Genomic DNA, 23,402 nt, shown 5'->3' on the forward strand with positions numbered 1-23,402 from the left:
CTCTCTCTCTCTCTCTCTCTCTCTCTCTCTCTCTCTCTCTCATTGATTTATTCTTCTTAAAGCTTGCTATTTAGTTGTATTATTTTATCAGGTATATTGCAAACTTAGACTGGTAAATCTAAATAGAAAAAAAAAACTTAAACGCATTGACTTCGTTACAAATCAATGATACGTCCCAGGGCCTAGAACATGCAATTGAAAAGCTTCTTTCAATTATTTTACTATTTTGATTAAATTTGTTTAAACTAACCCTCTCAGCACTATTATTAGTATTCAAGTTTTTTAAAGAGAAATATTTTCGATTCAATTTTGAGATCATTCATGGAAATACATTCAGAATAAGGAGGAGACAAAATCGAGAAATTGAAGCAGGTGCGCTTAACACCTACCAAAATGCGAACTCGGATTTGGAATATCGTAGCTCTAAAGCTACTTGTGGCAGTTTCTGTGAGCAAAGCCGAAACCTGTGAAAGCCTGCTATACGAGTCGGATGTCCCCCTCGCCTTCGATATCCGCGCCTATGAGACCATTACGACGTTCCCGGGGTCACTGATGGGGACTTGTTCAGACAGGTGTCTGAGGGACCCTTCGTGTCTGGCCGTGGAGATCTGCGAGTCACGCGGGTATCAAATATATTTTATACTATTTGTATTTGACAGTTCGATACGTTGAAAATTTGAAGAAGAAAAAATTAGATGAAAGGCTAAAGGTTTTATTTCAAATAGTTTATTCAAACTGCCTTTTTTTAACTTTGAAAATAATTTTAATTGAAAAGATTTGGGTGGTGTTGATGTTAATGGTTTCTTCAAATATGAGTGTAGAACAAGAATACTTGTGTAAATATTAATAAGTTAAATGGTAAAATTATGATGTGTAGCATTTCACTGAAGACAAAGCTCTAATGAATTTAACCAACCAATTCCTGAAAAACTGAAATAAATTGATAAAAATATTATTCGAGTTGTAAAATCATGTTCAATTCCTGTTTGCTAAGGAACTGAACACGACTTGTGGTGCGTTGGAGTTCTACGACAGAGAGACGGCGCAATGTGTTCAGCAAGGTAATACTATTCTATGGGGCTGTATTTACATGTAATTGTTTCAGATGGTGAAGGTTGTTACAATGAGTTATTATAAAAATGTTACTGTATACAGGGTTATTTTCGCCCCGTGTAATTTTCGCCCTTCTACACTTTCAAAAAGTTTTGCCTCGTCTTGAATTCGACCAGACACAGTTACGTTTTAAGAGAGATAATTTGAAACATAGGAATATGTCCAGTCTTATATGCGCCTGCTGATTAAGAGGGCAAAATGGGTAAAATAACTCAGAAGCGAAAATTTCCATGTATACAGTATTTGTTTACTTGTGATAGCGTTTATTAACTTACTGCCTAGATGCCAGTTACAAGTCAAGCCAACTGCTCACCTGATTTTTAAATATTTTGATACCTTTGTCAAAGTCGGTACACATGTATATTTAATATTTAGCAAGGGGTGGGGGGGGGGGGGTCCGTCTGACAATGGCTGCACATAATATGATCAATTCAATTTAATTGAATTTATTTTACTCAAACATGAGGTACATATTTATAAATATTTACAAAATAGATATAGAGTCAGAGGTACATGCACATAAATCAAAAAATATAGACGATGATTTAGATATTAATTAATAATCTGTGTTCTACATTTAATCTGAACATCAAATGAGGTTTTTTAAAAAATGTCACAAATTCTCTTTCTTTTAGCAGTATTGCCTTGTCAATAAAATCTGCTTAATGAAATAATTTAAAGTTGCATCGATATGTGCTTTATAATTGGTCTATCAACTAAAGCATTTTAAAGGGTCATGCCAAATATTTCAAACTTTTTAACAAGAGTATTTCTAATCAATGCTTGACAAAGCTTTGAATGCTTTTGTCAGTTTAATGCTTGGTATGTCATGTTTCAAATTGACCGCCAGATAAAATATGTGTGTCACTTTGTATCGACTGGCTTTCGTTTGTTGCTATTTTTTTTATTTTGCAAAATGATTGTCATAGAACTTTTTTTCATTTATTTATAAATCATTTACAAAAAATTCATATTTCGATAATTAAACAAAAACTACAAGAAGGCTCCTTTTAAAATGAATTGCCACTTCAGTCGCACTTTTGAAACGCCGTTCTGTTTCTTGGGTTTTTTTTCCTCTTTTTTTGGACATGCTGCTTGATAAAGATAATTTGCATGGTGTTACAATATTCTTAACGTTTTATTTACCTCTTCATCCTTGTTACGGTTTCAGTATAATTTTTAGAGTTTCTAAACTAATATCAACAAAACTAATAGAGGTCAGCCTGACATAAATTAAAGTTTATCGTGTTGGTCTTGTACGGAAGCGTATCAATGCAAGAATAACATTTTTATTTATTTATTTTTTTATTTATTTTTTATCTATTTATTTATTAGTTTATTTATTTATATATTTATTTATTTCTTCCACATATTTTAAAAGTGTCAATGTGGCACTGACACGTTTCTGTTTGTCATGATTTGTGGACACAAAATTAAATTCATAAATTTACATTTATACACATGACAAATATTGTTCAGCCAGCACCTTAGAGGCAGGAAAGATAATTGTAGTAGTCGTTACAAATATATCCTATAGCTTCAAATTGGTTTGAAAAAAAAACTATCTAAACCGATAACTATTTTTCAGACGTATGTAACTTTGAGTTGACAACGGAACCATCGTGTTTCCTGACGGAGACCACTGGTGACATTTTCGACTGGACGAGGAAATCGGTATGTTTATTGTCACATACTATCAACTGGATCAGTACACAATTTCCCTATATGTAGTTCATGCAGCGATTCTTTAAAATGGCATATATATTGTATGTGGTTAATAAACTGTCGAAGAAATATGAACAGTTAAACAAAATATCATTTTACATAAAGAAAATCTTTTAAATTCCTTTCGAAAGGTATTTTAAACGAAGATAACAATTGTTTTTATTAATTGTGTAAAATTTAAACCGATTTGGCGGTTTTGTAATCGGTACTATCGTTATTAACAATTACTTCCCTACTGATTTTCACATGGTTACATGCGTATAACAGGGATCCACATCATCTGTGTCAACTGGACCGCCCTCAGCCAAGGTTGGGAGTTACTATAAATACACAGAAACCTCCTCCCCACGACTCACCGGGGACACGGCCTGGCTGGTCAGCAACAGAGTGTTCGAGGGTAAGACCCAAAGATTTACTATCGCCAATAGATTAAAGGAATGACCGGTAGACGAAGTATCGCCCATAGATTACATGTAGGACTAGTAAGTTAAGTATCGCCAAAAGATTACAGGTATGCCCTATAGTAGATTAAATATCGCCAATAGATTACAGTCTTACCGACAGATTATAGAACCATTTAAAAAATACCTTGGACTTTAAGTAGGATGTAGCTATCTATTTCTTGCGTCAAAACAAGTTAAAAATGACGCAGTTTCAAACGAAATTTGCACCAATTGCGTAGTCTTAGCTCAAAAGCCAGACAAATCTTATTGATTTTAAAGAGCCATGGCTGAGTGGCCAGCAATGATATAGACAGACCTGTGTCACATTGTTGTTTTAACACAACTGCCCAAAGTCCAAGCTCTTGTTAAAATGGTCCTCTGTCGCTAATAGCATACAGGTATGACCGTTAGATCCGGTATTTCGTATCAAACCAATATACTGTGCAGTAGTACATCTAGCAGAACTATAGATATATTGATAAGTAATGGATAAAGAACGACCTATAGGTTTAGAGATTACAGTTAATAGTTTTTAAAAAAGCACATGTAAGAATTACCCTCTTTACTTATAGTCTTTATTTCTATTTTTGAAATGACGATTCTAATTTAACAACATAATTATAAGTTAACGCTTGTAATTTTGAATTTCAGACAAGACATATTGCCTTTCCATGTATTATCATATGTATGGCTCAACGCAAGGAACTCTTAAAATTCAAACCATAAACGGAAGTGACCCACCAGTGACGCATTGGGAACTGTCTGGTGACCAAGGCAACACGTGGCACAGCCTTGACAAGCTCAACCTGCCTCTGAACAACAACACTATGGTAAATAAACAATGGTCCTTAATAGCGTGTAAATTTAATCTGTGATAGCCTACTATCCTTGAGAATGTGTACATGTAATCTGTAAAAACAACCAGGCCTTGTCTGCTTGTACATGTAATAGGTAATACCATACATTCCTCAATTTCGTGTACATGCCATCTGCAATAATCTTCATGATTTGGTTTCTTGTACATGTAGTTGGTATGACTCTACAGTCACAAACACATGTAATCTGTAATAACCTACAGTCTTTCGGTAACATAAAAATGTAATCTCAAATACCCTACAGTTTTTGGTTACATTGATCTGTAATAACCTAACCAGTCCCTGATTACATTTAATCTGTAATAACATAGACTGTCCTTGGTCACATGTTATCTGTCTTATCCTGCCTAAATATCAAGCTGTTCAATCAATATACCTCACTTGTTTTACAGCAAAAATAATGTAAACAATTGCAGTCCTTGGTTACATGTAATCTGTAGTATCCTACAACATAAGTTAGTAATAGAAGCAATATTTGCAGTCCTTGGTTATATGTAATCTGTAGTATGTCTCCTACAACATAAGTTAGTAATTGAAGCAATATATCATATATCCTAGTGCTTGTAATACAGCAATAATGATGCAAACAATCACAATCTAGGTTACATGTAATATGTAACACATTGCCTAGGTGTTAAAATACAGTATCACCGAGGTACATGTATATAGTCAAATAAAGTTCTTGGTTGCATATATATATATATTATATATTTATATATAATATGCAATTTTTCTGATAAAAATCTAGGTATATAGCAACAATAGAAGTCCCTGGAAACAAGATATTTATTAAAACCAACCAAATAATGCTATAATATAACACTGAAAGCAACAGGGAAAAACAATTACCAAAGTTTCTGTCAACTTCTCGGTTACTTTTATATAACCCTACCTCATTTTCGTGGTTACAAATCTATTGTACTAATTCGTAGTATACATGTACAGCTTGAACATCGCATTTAATACTCCAAACATGTAATAGGTAACCTATAGATAGAAATCATCACTATCCATCAAAAGATCTTGAGATTGGACAGATCAAGCTTATAACTGGCGATTCTAATTAAAAAACATGTTGGTGTTGATTAAGAGACGAAAAGCCGAATGCCTCGATCAAAGAACATAATAAACAAAATATTGAAGCTTTTATTAATCGCATTGAATCTGTTTTTTATTTGTAGCGTTTTAAAGTAAAACAAAATCAACGCGAAATTTTAGTGGTGGGGTGGGTTGGGGTATATTTTTATATCCGCACTTTCTAAAGAAAGTTCGGGTATATTGTTGTTACCCTGTTCCGTCCGTCCGTCCGTCTGTCCGTCCGTCCGTCCGTCCGTCCGTCTGTCACGTTTTACTTTCTCAAACTGCTCTTACATCTTATAAACCAGCAAACTGAACTCTTGGAGTTTGATTTGGGGTATCATGTTGTTTTGTAAAAAGGTTTTAAAAATTCTCTGTTAGTCCTGGGGGTCAAATAATTGGTAAAAAATGACGTTTTTTCACAAAAAACCTTCTTCCTCGAACTCCTCCTACATTTTCAACAGTAGACAAATCATCTTTTGGAATATGTTTTAGGGTATCCTATAGATGCGCAATAAGGTTTCGGAATTTTCAATTTTGTCCTGGGGGTCATTTAATGGCTGAAAAATGACGTTTTTTTACAAAAAAACTGGTTTCAAAAACGTCACTTTTTTTTGGCAGTAGCCAAATGATCTTCTAGAATATGATTGGGGGTGTCATTTTGAAAAGTGATCAGGTTCCAGAATTTTTTTTTTTATTAAGGGGATCAGTGGGCAACAAAAAATGACGTTTTTTGGCCAAAAAAATATGGTTCCCAGAACTCCTCTTACAACTTTTGGAGTAGCTACGTCATCTCTTGGGATATAATTGGGGCTGTCCTATAGATGTGCAATAAGGTTTTAAAAATTTAAATTTCATCCAGGGAGTCAAATAGTAGCAGAAAATTGACGTTTATTACTAAAAAACAAAACATTGATCCAAAAGCTCCTCTTATGATTTAATGGATAGACAATCATATCTTGGGATATGATAGGGACTGTTATATAGATGTGCAGTAAGGTTTTAAAAATTTAAATTTCATCCAGGGAGTCAAAAAGTAGCAGAAAATTGACGTTTATCACTTTAAAAAAACATAGATCCTAGAAATCCTTTTATGATTTAATGGATAGACACATCATATCTTGGGATATGATAGGAACTGTTCCATAGATGTGCATTACGGTTTTGAAAAATTAAATTTAACCCTGAGGCCCATTACCTACTGGTACATACCTTTTGATGCCCTTTATGGATCAAGAATATATATGGTTTAGGGGTGGGGATCTCAACCGTTTTCGAGATATTCGTGCACTTCCTGTTCAAGGAGGGTCATGACCACCCCCAGGGCCCATGACCTACATACCGTTTGATGCCCCTTGACACAAGGAACAAGAATATATATGGTTTAAGGGTGGGGATCTCAACTGTTTTGAAGATATTAAGGGACTTGCTGTTTGAGGGGGTCAGGACCACCCACAGGGCCCATGACCTACATAACATTTGATGCCCCTTGACATCAGAAACATGAATATATATGGTTTAGGGGTCATGATTATAACAGTTTCTGAGATATATAGTAATTTCAAATTCCTGGGGGGTGGGGATGACCCCAGGGGTCAGATCTAATAAACCCTATATATTGCCAGTAACAGCCAATATATGATTATGAAAACCCTATATTATTATCTTTGTCCGTTTTCAAGTTACCATTTACATGTACAATAGAGTCTACGATTCTTCCTACAAGGTTCAATGTTAGACCCCACACCCTTTTGACACCCCCCTCCCCCGAAAAGTGGTTGTCTAACCCAAAATGAGAAAAATCAAACCAGGGTGCACAACTAGATATGCAGGCCTATCAAATCCTAGAGTTTTGTACAATTCTGTTCAGCCATCTCTAAGAAACAAGTTCAGAGCAGGAAAGAAGAAAAAGAAGATGAAGAATAATAATACATGTATTAAGAACCGTACAAAAACAATAAGTCTTCAAATTTCATTCGGGAAACTTAATAATAAAGATTAAATAGAGATAGGATCATCAAACATCAATAATTTAAAGATAATTGACAATTTCTGATTCTAAGGGGGTCAGGATGACCCCTTAGGGTCATGACTTACATGCCATAATGATCTGATGCGCCTGCATGACCTAACAAGGAATAATATCTTTGGATTAAGGTGGGGATGGTTTTTATGATATTTAATTATATCAGGAAGAGCATTTGGGATCATGACCTACATACCATTTTAAATGCCTTGAACAAAGAAACAATAATATAATATGTACATGATATATGATCGATCAATTTAAGAACACAGATATAGATCAATCATCTGTTTTGTAATACTTCCTATGTATATATACATGTATATGTATTAGTTTTTGTTTTGTTCTATACTATTCATGTTCATGACTCTACTATGGCTTAGTCTTATTTTAAATTACATTAAAAAATTGTCAAATATATGACTTGGAACCCCCACTCCCAAACAAACTCAAATATAAACTGTTCTCCCCCCCCCCCCCCCCCCCCCCCCTCCCTTGTCGAATGATCTATCAAAATCAAAATATAATTTGGGTGTCTAAAAACTTACATAAACTGGTAAAAAATGTTATTCTTAAAAAAATTATATTACACCTTGCATAATTGACAAATGATCTATTGAGTTATGATCAGAGGTCATATTTCTACCTTGGGATCAATAAGTAGTATTCATTGACAAGTTAAAATTAATAACAATAAATTATTCAAATTATAAATGTTTATATCCACAGTCACCCCCCCCCCCCCACCCCCCAATCTAATCTGGTTAAAAAGATTCAGTCTTCTTAATACATTCTTACATGTGTACAGAAGCACATTTTAAATCATTTCTTGATTGCTTTTTCTCTTGTGATTAACATTTTGGATTAACAAAATGTTATATGCATCACTTCCATGTGTATTAATCGCCTATTTGGGGCAATTGTAAAGTTTCTAAAACAAAGCAGTGACATATCATTAGGCTAGGAATTCCCCGGCACATGGATCAAACACTACTGTATAACATATGAATAAGATAAAATACATTATTATGGGGGTTGGGGGGTTAAAGACAACACCTGGGGGTCATTAATGTACTTTACACCATTTGATGCATCATGCATGCATAATGACATTAGAAGATATTTTGTATTTTCCTGTTTCGTGGGGTCAGAACAGTCCCATAAGGTCATGACCTACATTGTATTTGATGCATTATAATACATTAGGAAAGAAATACTCCTTCCTTCCTATTATAACTTATATAAAAATGATAAGTGTCTACACCTACTTACATGTAATACACAAATTTAATAAGTAATTGTTTATACAGGGTCAATATGGGGTCAACTCAATAGTGCATGATCATGCAGTCTGACAAATGAAAAAAATAACTTTTGCAACTAAAATGACAGAAACTTTACAAATGCGATAGGATAGGTAACGATGATAAGCTTATTTAAATATTAAAAGATGATGATACAGTATATGCTGTCAAAGGGAGATCACATTTAGAAAGTGAAAGTAGAACTTATATATGCATGCTGGCATCTCATTATATTGCGCTACTGCTACTACATGTATTATGCTTACCTAAATTGGTCAACATCATAATGATAATCCAATTAAAACACAATAATGAATTCCTTTAACTGATCTTAACTAGGGGCCTAATCCTTTTCTGCATTATACGGAAAACACAGACATGTATGTATGGGTGTTGCTAAAACGCGGAACGAAAAGCGGAACGGAAAGCGGAACGGAATGGAAAATAGCATCACGTTTATCGCTTAAAAAGGATATAGACTGGCCAGAAACGATTTACTTTGTATCTTTTATTTATATCTAATGAATGATTATCAACATGTTGTTATCTTATTAATATTCATATGAATGTCTATCAATTATAGCATTGTATTCATTCGGCTTTAGTTGAGTACGAAACGGAAAAATCAAATGTATACATTTTTATATTTCAAATATGATGATGTACATGTATATACTTACATCAAAATTGAATTGTCGGTGTTCTAGACGATCTTTTATCATACAGACGATACAGTATCATTGAGATGGAAGAAAAAAAACCGTAGGACTGACGACATTAAAAATTAAAATACAGAAAACATTAAAATATACCCGGTAATTTGTGAAACTAGTAATTTGTGAAACTAGTATTTTTAGCAATGCAATTTTGTTTACGTTTGCATTACTAAGCACTGTAAGCAGTTGTTTATTCCGGCAGCTATAAACATATGATCCGAATAGAGAGCTCTAGACGTTGCCTAATTTGATTTTAAGATTATATATTGGGACTATAGTATGTCGATCCCAAAACATTCATGCAGCACATTTGGACGATTTATAATGGAAAATGTTGACATCTTTTCTCCATTTGGAAGTCACTCAGAAGACCTTGCACAATTTTTCAACACTATAATCCGGGATTGTTGAAATGCAAAACCCCGTAGACTTCTTTGTTTTTAGCCGTGTATTTATACCAGCTGATAAGCTAGAGAGGACGTTTTAAAGAAAGAATAATGAGAATGTGTAATGCTTCTAAAAGAGAATCGCTTAAACCCTGAGGTATATATAAATATACAGCAAAAAGTGAATCGAAGATATTTTGGGACAGAATATAGTGGTCAATTCATGTACTGTTAATTTTGAGGTAATAAATATTCTTGAATAAATAATCTAATATTGCTAATCTTTCAAAAAAAAATATAAAAAGGTACATAAAGTATATCGTTTTAGCATGATTAACAAATCTATGAGGTAAATAACATTAGATAAGATTTTCCGTTTTCCCTTCCGTTCCGCTTTCCGTTCCGTTTTCCGTTCCGCGTTGTACACGTGAACCCATCTAATCGAAGAGCTGGGTAAAACTAGTACCCGCTAATGAGACATGCAGACCTGTGTTGTGTACGTAACTTCAGACAAAGATCATTCATTTGTAACATGCATGTATTTTTATGACCTATTCTTCAAATCCACTTGCACTATTTTATTAGGTAAATAACAGCTTTAAGGTGGTGCAGGACACCTGCATATTGTGATGTACATGTATACTTTCTATTGAGATAAACAATAAAGTATATCAAATATTGATTAAATAGTTACCCCCCAAATAATGTTACCTAACATTGAAGCGCAATGGGTTTGAGCGTTTACATGTCTGTAAGAGCATTGGGGTCCAAGGTGTATTTTTGGTACTTTTACAATTGATATAGATGAATTTTCATGGGGGGGGGGGGGGGGGGGGGGTCTGGACCCCTCACTCCCACCCCTTCTCTATTTAAATCTGTGCACACGATGATGTTCATGTAGGCACACAGAAGCAAATCTAAAACCGGCAACCGCCACGGGGAGGGGGCATAATTTAATTTTCAATTTTGTTTGTAATAATTATATAGACCATTATACTTTCTATGACATAAAATGTTAAGATTATTGATTAACTGAAAATTCAATGCAAACAGTTCTACCCCATATTGCACATAAAGTGCTGCTCATGTCACGATGTGTATTATCACATGAAAATTATAAATTTTAATTGTATTACCGGAGCTTGCATATAGCCTTCATTTGTAAATAAACTGGTACAAAACAGTGTTATTTAGGGGCAAACACATGGTGCGGGTATTACTGTCAAATGACAGCATCTAGTTAAAATTTACTTTTAATTCATTAAGTTAGTTAAATCCATTTTCAGATAAGGTTTGAAGGCATCAGGGGGACCAACTACTACAGCGACATGTCCATCGACTACGTCGTGCTGTGGCCCTTCGCCTGTCCGTAGGTGGCGAGGAACTAACGCCATCTGCCATCAAGAAAAATAACTCTTTTGGGTTTTTGTGATAGAATCTATCTGATTGACAATGACAGTATTTTGCTGATATTTACTCGACAATTGTGTGCTTTTCTTTCTTTCGATCTGTTGAATTTTCTTTGTCTCGTGTAATTCTACTTCATCTAAAGAGACTTTTATGCACATGTTTTATCTTTTTAAAATATTATGTATTGATATGGATTATTATTATGTTGTGTGACTGAGTTTGTCTATGTAACATATCTCATATCACTTAAATGATATTGAATAACGAATGTTTTTTTTAATTCTGAAAATATGTACTCCATGAAGGTACTTGTGGATATATAAGTAATACGAAAAAAAAGGGGAATTCTAAATTGTAAAAATAAAGGGCCAAACCCTTTTTAAAAAAGATTTAATTATGGAACAGTGAAAATAGGGTGTGTGTCTTAGATATGATGTCCAAAAAAAAGTTTTTACATGTTCTTTAATATATTGTCAATGATACAAGAACTATTGTACAGGTGAGCGATGTGGCCCATGGGTCTTTTTTATGTATAGAAGGTCATCTCTCAATCTATGACAAAAGCATAGAACATTAGACCCACTTTATAAAAGAAAGGGCAATGAATAAATGAAAAATAATTTATTTTTTTTTTTTGGGGGGGGGGGGGGGTCTGTTACATACGCCAGATTCAATCAACAAATCCTAAGTATTGAACATATTTATGGGTTACAAATCGATGTTATGTTAAATATTCAGTTTAGAATATTTTTATAAAACGTTCAATTGTTGAGGTAAAAAATGATATTTTTGGCTCTCCTAAAGCGAAGGTTCAAGTGAGTTTTTCTGATCGTCTGTTGTCCGTCGTCAGTCCGTCTGTCCGTCCACCTGTCTCTAAACTTTTCACATTTTGACGTCTTCTCCGGAACCACTTGGCCAAAATTATATAGCTAAACTTTGTACAAAGCTTTCTTATAGTAAGTAAATTCTAAATTGTAAAAATAAAGGGCCAAACCCTTTTTAAAAAAGATTTAATTATGGAACAGTGAAAATAGGATGTGTGTCTTAAAAAATCTTCTTCTCAAGAACCACTGAACTAGAAATGCTAATATTTACACAATGGCTTGTATATATAGTGAAGATTCTAAATTGTTAAAATCATGTTTAACATGAAAATATATAGGAAAAATGTTTAAAAGTCTTCTATCAAGAACTTCAAAGCTACAGTTAGTGAGATTACTATACAATCAACCTAAGATAGTGTAGATTCTAAATTGTTAAAACTGTTACCCCTTGATCAATATTAGGCCCCTAAGAGGGTTTAACGTAGAAATATATAGAGGAAAAAGTTGAAAAATCTTCATCTTAAGAAAATAAATGCTACAATTAGTGAGATTAATATGCATCCTCAAATAATGTAGATTCTAAATTGTAAATATTGTGACCCCAAAACCAAAAATGGGGCTTTAAAAGGGGTTCAAATTTTAACATAGAAATATTAAGATAAATGTTTTAAAATCTTGTCTCCAAGAACTACAAGGCTACAGTTAGTGATATTACTATACAATCATCCAAAGATAGTGTAGATTCGAATTTGTTAAAACCGTGGCCACCAAATCAATACTGGTATACATAGAGGGGTTCAAAGTTTTACATAGAAATATATAAGGAAAATGTTAAAAAATCTTTATCTCTAGAACTAAAATGCTACCATTAGTGAAATTGATATGCAAACATCCTCAAATAATGTAGATTCTAAATTGATAAAACAGTGACCCCAGGTCCAATACTGGGGCACCAAGAAGGGTTCAAAATTTAACATAGAAATATATAAGGAAAATGTTTGAAATTCTTCTTTTCAAGAACTACACTGCTGTAATTTGTGAGAACACTTTGCAACCATCTTCAAATACTGCAGTTTCTAAATTGTTAATATTGTGATCCCCAGAACAATACTGGGGCCCCAGAAGGGGTTTAAAGTTTAACATAGAAATAAATAAAGAAAATGTTTGAAAATCTTCTTCTTAAGAACTTAATGCTACAGTTTGTGAAATTACTATGCAGGCATCACCAAATTATGTACACAATTTTTTTTATCTTTAAAACGTTGAGGCCTAGGACAATAAGACTGGCCAGTTGACCAGTTGATGCATCAGAGATCTTAAGATATCTTAGATATGATGTCCAAAAAAAAGTTTTCACATGTTCTTTAATATATTGTCAATGATACAAGAACTATTGTACAGGTGAGCGATGTGGCCCATGGGTCTTTTTTTATGTATAGAAGGTCATCTCTCAATCTATGACAAAAGCATGGAACATTAGACCCACTTTATAAAAGAAAAGGCAATGAATAAATGAAAAATGATTTTTTTTTTTTTTTTGGGGGGGGGGGGGGGTCTGTTACATACGCCAGATTCAATCAACAAATCCTAAGTATTGAACATATTTATGGGTTACAAATCGATGTTATGTTAAATGTTCAGTTTAGAATAATTTTGATAAAAATTATCAGGTTTTTTTTATATTTTAATTTTTCAGTATATTATCCTTTCTTATGTAAACATTTTACACGCCTTACACACCCATTTTCTTATAATTGATCACTGACATTTTAAAGACATTCACTATGTATGGATATGATAATGATAAGCAAACAAAGCTTATAGAATGGATTTAAAGCAAACACATGTGGTAGATTTTTTTTTTTGAAGATAATATACATTTTTGAACAACAGCAAACATTTTGCAGTTCATTTTACATGTGAGACTTTCACTTCCCTAAAGTAAAACAAGCTTTAGAGTCAGGACATAAAGGCCGTGTGTTGACACTAAGTATACAGCCCGTGCACCCTTTAGTTATGTGCTGCCTAAAAATAGATTGAAAAAACCTAGTTCTATTTTTGGTTCTAACAAGGAAGTTTATACCCAGCCCGCCCTTTCTGTCGCTGGCCGAGAGTAGTCAGAATGTCAAACAGCTGGCCGACGTGTAAAAAAACCGGCTCTATAAAAATGAAAGGGATACTCAATACCGATTAATCATTTGTTATCAAAAAAGGATAAAAATATCTGTAGCAGAGGATAACAGGTCGAACCAGGTAGACGTCATTTATTATATGCCTATATAAATGAAAATGATGACTATGTAAGCGATTCTTTTATAATGCAAGATTAAACGTCAAATTTACAATGCTTGATTTTTTTATTATTTATTTTTATTTAATCTAACTCATACCATCAAGTCAGATTGATTTTGGGTTTTGGTTTCGGTTTCGATTTCAAATAAGATATTAACATAAATATACACCCGATTTGTTTATCTATCGTTTTCATACAATACATTATGTTTGAAGTGAAAATGGGCACTTAATGTTCATTATTCTACATTATTAACCTGTAATTGGAAATCAAAATTAGGTCAAAGTTTGAGTCGAACATGCATTAATCAAATGTTGGATTACAAAACATTAAGGCTTTATAATCCTTTGTGCGCATGCCCAATAGCAAATGGTAATCAACAAAACCTTTACGTTATCTTACCGAGTCAAGGGTTTCTGATCCGCTCCGCTCTTATGAAATATTTGACAAAACAGACAAAACATATGCAGGTGAACGATTGCACAATCTATATTTTGTCCAAAGATATCGTCGATTTACATTTTACTTAATTACTCAATATTTGTAAATACCTCAGGGTTCAAACGATGTTCATTCAAAAGTTAAAACTTTTTTTCCGTGTATTGAGAGCTGATAAACTAGAGGAGGCGTTTCAAATGAGGAATACATATATAAGGAAATATCCAGGCTTGTTTTTATTATTTTACAATTAAAGGTCTCCTCTGCACATGTCATGATATTATAGCAGAGGATAAGACCGAGTCGGTGGGATCTTTGATAACCTTGAAGGGTCCATATTTCCGTTAAAAACACACCCAAATGATCCACGTATTGCAGTTCTTTTTTAAAGTACAGCAGCTTGTTTTTACAAATGTTAGACTGTAAGGAATTCTTTAAAAACATTATTTTTGTCGGGCCAGTACTTGAAAGTGTCTTGCAATACACTATAGTGGAGTGTCATATACAATCAAAGTACTGAAGAACTGACGGGAGTTGATTTTGTCGATGATTATTTATTTCAAAATCAATGATATGTTATTTTGCATGACAAGTACATGTATACGTAGTTTCTAATTTGAATTACGCATATCTTTATAATATGAACTTTTGAACTTTTTCGACTAGAATGTCGAGAAACCTCCATATGAATCCTGTTAAATAATATTTAAAGATAAAATTAATTCAATCAAACTATGTATCAGTGGTAGAAATATTTCTCGAAAATTGTATGGATCCAAGCAATTTTGAACTCTAGTCTCGTTCAACCAAACGCTCGGCTGACACCGTAAATCTCCCGACAAGGGTTTACGGAGACAGCCGAGCGTCGAGTTGAACGAGACTATATTGAACTCTGGCGTAGGAATACATACGACTACAAAAATATTTAAATTGTTTGTACCATTTAAAATCTGACTATTTTTAAAGTATTTGTAAATAAGTTTCCTTGAAAAACAATGCTTTAGCATACATTACATCGAATTCATCAATTATTTTCAAGAACTAAGTCTTGTCAGGAGCAATGATTTGTGCTGAGGTCCAAACACTGTTTCACTTTCGGTTTGTCCGAGTGACTGCATAGGAGAGTTGATTAAAAATCAACTCCCAAAAACCACTGTCAAATTCAAGACATCAATGATAGAAATATTGGTTGATACAATTTTGGTACATGACATAATTTCCCTCTGTTGATGATACGAAACAATTATAAACATGCAGTTTACTCATTTTGCAACCAATCCTAAATGACTGTATAAACTGAAAAACTGCTACTAAAAAGTACTAAAAAATGGGATAAAAGTTTTGATTAATTTCTAGGAATGGCTTCCAAAGGTTCAAAGTCAAAAGGCAAATCACGCTCGAAGAAACGCCAGCCAGGTAAATAACTCAAATTGAATTGTTTCTTCGTCGTTTCTATGATTTCTTATTTATGAAAAATAACATCAAAGAATCTATCCTCGAAAACATGCCTAAAACTTTAGAATCTGACATTATTTTAGCTCCATCTACCTTCAATATTAATATCGAGAAATTCATCGACATACAACAGAGTAACGGCATTGTCGTCGGGGACCAGAATGTTGTTCATATGGAAGAAAATGCCAAACGTTTGATTGAAGACCCCAAAGGTAAAAATTAAAACGAATGAGAAATGAAAAAAATAAAGTCGTAATATAACAGAGGTTAATATTAAATGTGTTTTATCCTACTTAAAATAGAATTTCGGCTGTCTCGGAACGAAGTCGCCATTGGGTTTGTAAATGCAATCCTTTGTCCTGATGGAAGTGGCCCTGTCAAAGGTATACCACTGTTGGATTTACAACAAAGGGTTGAAAATCAAATAAATTTGCTGCAACCTGGAAAACATATCTCTTTTGAAGATTTCGCTGGACATCAAATCCAAAACTTTGTCGACAGAAACACGGATTGGTATGTTAAATTCAAAGACAAGGGAAAGATTTTGGTTCGACTACTTCCAAACAAAATTAAGGAGAAAATGCCTTTAAAAGTACAGGGAAAGCCTCCATTAGTAAGTGATCAACTATCAGTCAGTGCAAACGAAGCGTCAGATGCGGACCTTGGTGTAACTGACTACGAAACTGCTTCATCAGATTTTGAAAATATCCAACAAGTTTTAAATGTAAGTGAATTTTCTTCCCAGGCCAGTAATGACAGATGTTCTGTCGATGAACCCGATGAAATCCCCTGGACTGAAAAGATCCGCACGAAACACCATAAAAAACTTTTAAAAAGAACTTCATCTGATGGAGATTCCATTCCAACATTCTATCAAAACTCTTCTTCCCAAAAAATAATATTGAAAGAGAAAAAAAAGCAATTCACGCGATCAAGTGAAAAGTATTTTGTCCAACTACTAGAGCGTGGTGAGAGTAAAACTGTTTTGATCCGCAATATTCATGGATGCATAAAAAAGTCATCGGATTTCGCATTAGACATGGTAAGTGTTTGGAATACACCAAGAGAAGAATCGGGATTCATAATTATTCAGGATGATCATCTAGAATCTGAAATTGATGATGATGATATAAGTAAACTAAAAAATGCTTTGGAAAAGCAGAGTAGCTCTTTTTCATATTTTCCATGCTGTGAATACGAAGTTGTGACATTTCAAAAAAGAATGTTTATAACAATAGAAATTGCACACCTGCATGATAACCGCATGCCAATACTTAAAAGCGATCAATGTGCTTCTGATGATTTCCAGCAATTATGGTGCAGAAGTGGAACTAAAAGGAAATTGGTCAAGATGAATGACCCAGAAATTTTTGCGATCTATAGCTGGTTTCAACAAAGGGAGGTAGAGCTTCGGAAAAAACAATCGGTACAGCAAAAATCAGACACAGATAATCAGGAACCAAGAATTTCTAACTCAGTTTGCTGGAATGGTGAGCTTTCATTTGATAACTCAATTAAAAATTTTTTGGAAAAGGTTCAAAGATTCAAGAAAGGCCATTTTTCCCTTATGACCGGGGATATACGATGTAAATCTAAAAATCTTAGTGCCTTTTCAAAGCTGCCATTGATATCAGTTTACGATTTTGATATAAAGGGTCGAGAGTGTGGATTATTAAATGCAAATGAACCAACCATGATTGAAAATAGATCTCTGCAGATATACACATGGAAAGACAATTTACCAGGACTTTCTGAGGAATCTACCCTGTGGACTTTTCTTCTAGGTAGACGAGACCAGCCAGATAGTCGGATGAGTGATGACAATGACATCAGGCTTTGGTTAAAACAAGTGTCTGCAAAATTACAAATACATGCAGAGCAAATCCAAAGATTTGTAAATGGATATACCGTCCTAACAGTGCTTATTCTTTGGCCAGAAAACGAAGATCTTGTTGGATTCATGCAAAAGTTTATACAAATATGCTTAGATGAAAATCTGGAACCTTCTCCAAAACTGATTTTGTGCATGTCTAATGAACCAAAAACAGAAACTGGTAGGTCATATTTAAACACCTTATGGCGAGAATGGAACCAACATGTTTATATATTCAAGCTTTCTATGGAAGATATTTGTTCTGCCATTGATTCAGTTTTGAACAGTGATCAAGGAATTCCCAAAAATGGATACATTATCCCTGCTTATGATGGAAAATGTTCACTGTCTGCCAGAGAAGCGTCTTGGTTGAGAGAGGACATGGAAGTGTTATACCAGGACAATCCGTATAACAAAGCATTAGAGGACGTGGATGCATTGTCAGAGGAGAGACACCAGTTTTACAGGGGAGGAAGTTTCCACTGGTTTGCTTGGTATGAATGTGGAAATGATCGTGTTGATGTTGATCGAGATTTAAAAAAGTCAATTGTCTCAAAATTAGATGCAATTATTGAAAGTAACAAAAGCGAAATAGTGTACTTGTACCATGCTCCAGGTTCAGGAGGAACAACGCTTGCGCAGAGAGTCTTGTGGGACTTTCATCAAAAAATCCCTTGTGTCCATATTAAGTTAAGAACCGCGTCTCCTGTTATGGAATTAGTTGTGAAGGTTGAAATGTTGCATGACAAATCCCATAAACCTGTGCTGTTGATGATCGACGGTGAAGAAGAATCTCGAGTTCGACATTTAATGAGACTACTGACGTCTAATGCAATAGCCATTATTCTGTATGTGAAGCAATATCCATATCAAATAAAAAAGGGGGAAACCATGAGAACAAAAGTATTTTTGGAAAGTACGGTATCATCAAAGGAAGCAAAAAATCTCGCCATGAAATACGGTGACCGATGCTTCGGAGATCAATATAAAATTAATACATTAAACAAACTTAGCAGGGACGTTGAAAAGAAAGAGCCCCACTTTCTTTACGAATTTGGACTTGCAGCATTTACTCATGATTTTAAAGGGGTCGAGGCATACGTTAAGGGATATCTCCGGCTTCAAGACAACACTGATGGAAAACTGAAACATTGGCAAAAGATTTTGGGTTATCTTTCCCTAGTTTACTATTACGGTCAAGCCTCCCTCCCCTGTCAGTTTTTCCAGCCACTTTTATGTATGAAAGAAGACGAAGTTGTCGATATTGATGACTTCGGCTATCCTATCAAGGATTTCGTCGTCGTCGACAAGAACGAAGCTAGAAAGGGCAATGTGAGGATTTGTCATCATATCATTGCACAAGAGATTTTGCAGCAGATCTTGGGTGACCCAAGGGAGAAGTTTGAAAGGGGTCCCGATCTAAGCAAGTCGGCAAGACAGTCATTAGAATCATTTTGCATTGATTTTATAGATTATGCGAGTAGTAGAAAACAGCAAACATGTGGAACCATAGCGCATGTATTGGCGCGGACGTTTATATTCAGGGACAACAGAGAAATTAGTGAGACAGCTGAACAAGGGCGGAGAAAACCAAGATTAGCAAGAATTATAATAGACATCTCTTCAAAGCAACCACTGTTTACTGAAAGGTTAAATGTATTGAAAAAGCTGACTGATGCCTTTCCGGAGGATCCCAACTTTATTGCTCATTTAGGAAGATTTTATGCATATTGTCGGCCAGATGATCAAAAGATAGCAGAACAATGTTTACAAAAAGCTCTTGACTTGGCAAACGAGCAAACAAAAGGTAAAAAGATTGAGGAACTTGACGAGAGATGGAAACTATCGCTTATGCATATCTATCATATGTATGGAACTATAATCCAAAAACAAATCGCGATGTACACGGGTCAAGCAATCGATGATATTCCCCCTAGGAAGACTAAAGGTGTAAACGTGAAAACACGACTGGAGTATTTAATACCTCTTGCTGAAAGATCTTGCAGTTACTTTACCCTTTGTCGTGAATGCACCCCTCCAGGGAGAGAAAATTGTTATGGGTATGTTGGGGAAATCAATGTTAGACTGCAAATTTGCGACTTTGTGGAAAAGCACTTTGAAATGAATGATTCTCGAGGAATCAAGGGATTTCTTCGTACAAGGTCCGACGACTGGCAAGGAACCGACTTTGTGAAGAAAAGTATTTCTATCATTGACACACTTTTGATGGAATGTTACAATGTAATAGATCAGGACGACATGGACCCATCAATTCAAAGTTCCGTATTCTGGTACAATTTCCTTTTCCATAAAAATACCGTTAACCTTGACACGTTATCTAGTTCTCAAGATCCGACAACATTTCGCCTGCGAATTGCAATGAAGAAACTGAAATGCGTTGGAAAAAGCAAAGATTATACAGTATTAGAACATATCCAATCAACCAATGATATAAATGACATAGTTTCTTGGTACGAGGAAATTTTTAGAAAAAATGGACCATTAGAAAACAAGCGGGCTTTAGATCGAGATTATCAAGAGTGGCTCTTTGCAATACGACATGCAAAATGCAGTAAGCACTATGAATTAGAAAATGTTTTACTTGTTGTTAAACAGTGGGAAGATCAACTGAAAACACCAATGTCCAAATTTTACAATTTTATTTTTACTAGTCTCATGGGATTTGGCTCGAAGAAATTCAGTGGGAAAACGGAATGCCTTCTAGAGGCTCAGCGGATTTTGAAAAACGACATGAAAAAAGCTGGAAAATTCCTTTTAAAACCAAAGTATCCTCGGGAATGGCTAGGAAAGGATGAAACTGGAGTTCGACGCCTTGTGTCAGGGACTAGATTCTTGAGCCTGAATCTGAGTGATCGAGACGTGGTGAAGAGTTTGATGATGTCTGATTTAGCAGTCTGCAAAGGAACAATTTGTCAACCGAACAACAAAAAAGGCGCAGGGTTTATATCTCTTGACCTTGGGGATAATTTGGTTCAGGTGACAGTGTTCTACATCCCTAACGTCTGTAACCTTGTTGGGTCCCACTATGGAGGTCAAAGGGTTGAGTTTGTGATAGGTTTTACAGTAGAAAATGGATATGAGGCTTTTAATGTTAAGTTACTAGAAAAATATGGATGTGGGTCCTGCTGCGGCTCGGTTGAAATAACACAACATGAAACTTTTGCTACGTGTGGTATATGTGGCAATAAGGTCGTTAAAGAAGATATGAATCGCATATCATCAGATTAAGCAATTGTAAAGAGATTTCAAACAAAATTGTGATAATCAGAGGTCATTGGTTTTGGTTCTTAGAGATTGATGGTTGTTTTGTTAAAATACATGAACTGCATCGCTTACTACGCAACTGTCCTCCCTTTTTAAATCTTTACTTTGTTAATGTGTATAATACAATATGTTCCTCTTTATAAGATTAAGGTCCATATTTTTCTCTTAATTTTACATATATTTTTAAGAGAGTTTTTAGTCCATCCATGATATAAAAAGGAAATATGAATTCACGACATATTAATTCGTAAAAAAAAATCCAACGCAATTTGATAAATATTTCAAAGTGCATAACTTTTTCAAAATGTAATGCCACAGCCGTCTTCAAATCTTTAAGTATGGAATCAAACATTTTGAAACCAATTATCTTGTAAATGCTTCTTGATCATCTTCATCTTTAACTGTATACATGTATGTATATGTAATTTGAATATTTGTTTTTGTTTTGCGGTGGGTTAACTCGAAGACAATAACTTTTATTGATTTTCTCCACATTTTTGTTTTGGCTTTTGAATCTATTAGTTTCTTTGGCATTATAGCATAATTAATCTTATGAATGGCAATTGTGTTTTGTTATAGGGTAATAAATTTTACAATATTATAGTCCTAATGCAATGCCAATGACAATGAACTTTATTCTCATAATTGAATTTACAGTGTAGAGAAAATACTTAATATGTACAGTATGTACAAACTTCAATATATATAATAGATGAAAATCATTGGTACATGCATGATGAAGGGATAACCGATATGATTTAACCAAGAGAGCTAACTCTCTCAAATATAGTATCTAATAGTTTACAAATATTGGTAAGTTGGTTTATGTTTGTGACATTAAACAGTGTTTCAAATTTTACATTTGGATTTGTTATGATATGATTTGGGAAACATATATAACCCTTGAATTGGATATATATACATCAGTACATTTAAAAAGGTAGTGAAATTCATCTCCAATTTCATTGCAGGCACATAATTTACAAACTCTGTTTTCTCTAGGAATATTAAACCATCTCCCTATCTCAATAGGTAATATAGCATTATCTGTTCTAAAATTACATGAATTGTTGTCTTTAGACTGTGCTAATAGAATAATTGTAAGTCAATTGTTTATATTTATATTAGTATGTTTATATCAACTGGTTTTTGTATGTCTATGAGCTGTATAGCTGTTGATCAATAAACAATACAATACAGTAAGAGAAAAAATACGATACAAAAGGACATACGATACAAAAGGAACCAATATCCTATCATAATTGTTGTGTAGTAAGTTATGGTTTACTTATGAAAATATACTCATCCGAATATGTTTAAGCTAGTCGATCTTTGGTGTCAGGTTATTTAGTCATTTAAAATTATTTGATTTAACCATATCAAATGTTTTGATACTGATAAGAATATTATTTTTATTATATTATCATATTACAATTGTTTGGTTTATTTATATGTTTAGGGTAACATTTTCAATGTCTACTTACTTGTGTTGTTGTTTTCGAGTTGTCTTTCTTTGAACAGCATGGTAGTGTAGATATATGCAATAAACAACAATACCTCGGACTTATCATTATACACATGTACCAGTATATAATTTTTGTTTAATAAACCAAAAACTGAATTGGGCTTAATTTTCTTGAACAAATAAAGAGATTGTTTGAAATATTCTTCTTCAGCACAAGTCTGAAGCATATCAAGGGAAATGCATACAGTTTATCAACACTGTAATGTGTATGTGTAGTAAATGGCAATCCAATGTAAATATTTGGGTTTTTATTATAAAACTTTAGAGACAAAATAAACTTTGAGCTATTTCTTTTTACATCTTTTGGACGAAGAAAACATTATAGGTTATAACTAAGTAGTTCTCAGTACCATTAGCAATTATCAGTAAAGAAATATTAAGTAAAGAGTGGCAATATTCGATTAGTCAATGCCTACAATTGTATCTTTATTGGATTCTTTCTGCGGATGCTAAATTAATAAAATGAGAACATTTACTCAACAATTTCCATTCTATGGGAAAAGATATGGAATAAAAAAACCAATGGTTTCATTAAACAATTCCTGAGCAAACGTTCTGAAGTAAAACCCTTGTTCATTTGTGTAAAGTCTCCTTGTGGGTTTAAATCAGCAAGTTTATGTAACACAGAACACAG

The 23,402-nt window shown here is 33.9% G+C and overlaps 2 protein-coding genes across 2 annotated transcripts; both read left to right on the forward strand.

The window, feature by feature from the left end:
- Positions 1-393: 393 nt before the first annotated feature.
- Positions 394-11,301, forward strand: LOC128159288 (MAM domain-containing glycosylphosphatidylinositol anchor protein 1-like). The gene is made up of 6 exons (XM_052822352.1): positions 394-648; positions 995-1,061; positions 2,702-2,787; positions 3,106-3,235; positions 3,933-4,111; positions 10,952-11,301. The coding sequence occupies exons 1-6, from the start codon at positions 394-396 to the stop codon at positions 11,036-11,038; spliced, it is 804 nt and encodes a 267-aa protein (XP_052678312.1). The 3' UTR covers positions 11,039-11,301.
- A 2,679-nt stretch (positions 11,302-13,980) lies between these two features.
- LOC128158723 (uncharacterized) lies at positions 13,981-23,113 on the forward strand. The gene is made up of 4 exons (XM_052821669.1): positions 13,981-14,152; positions 15,987-16,046; positions 16,169-16,297; positions 16,388-23,113. The coding sequence occupies exons 2-4, from the start codon at positions 15,989-15,991 to the stop codon at positions 21,205-21,207; spliced, it is 5,007 nt and encodes a 1,668-aa protein (XP_052677629.1). The 5' UTR covers positions 13,981-14,152; positions 15,987-15,988; the 3' UTR covers positions 21,208-23,113.
- The last annotated feature ends 289 nt before the right edge of the window (positions 23,114-23,402 follow it).

Source organism: Crassostrea angulata, chromosome 8 (genome assembly GCF_025612915.1).
Source record: "Crassostrea angulata isolate pt1a10 chromosome 8, ASM2561291v2, whole genome shotgun sequence".
Lineage (NCBI taxonomy): Eukaryota > Metazoa > Mollusca > Bivalvia > Ostreida > Ostreidae > Magallana > Magallana angulata.

Excerpts from the sequence above, each read along its gene's own strand:
- LOC128159288 (XM_052822352.1), top strand. The coding sequence starts at position 394 with ATGCGAACTCGGATTTGGAATATCGTAGCTCTAAAGCTACTTGTGGCA. Across the intron at positions 1,062-2,701 it reads GGCGCAATGTGTTCAGCAAG|ACGTATGTAACTTTGAGTTG; the intron begins GTAATACTATTC and ends ACTATTTTTCAG. Across the intron at positions 4,112-10,951 it reads CTCTGAACAACAACACTATG|ATAAGGTTTGAAGGCATCAG; the intron begins GTAAATAAACAA and ends ATCCATTTTCAG.
- LOC128158723 (XM_052821669.1), top strand. The coding sequence starts at position 15,989 with ATGGCTTCCAAAGGTTCAAAGTCAAAAGGCAAATCACGCTCGAAGAAA. Across the intron at positions 16,047-16,168 it reads CTCGAAGAAACGCCAGCCAG|CTCCATCTACCTTCAATATT; the intron begins GTAAATAACTCA and ends ACATTATTTTAG. Across the intron at positions 16,298-16,387 it reads TTTGATTGAAGACCCCAAAG|AATTTCGGCTGTCTCGGAAC; the intron begins GTAAAAATTAAA and ends TACTTAAAATAG.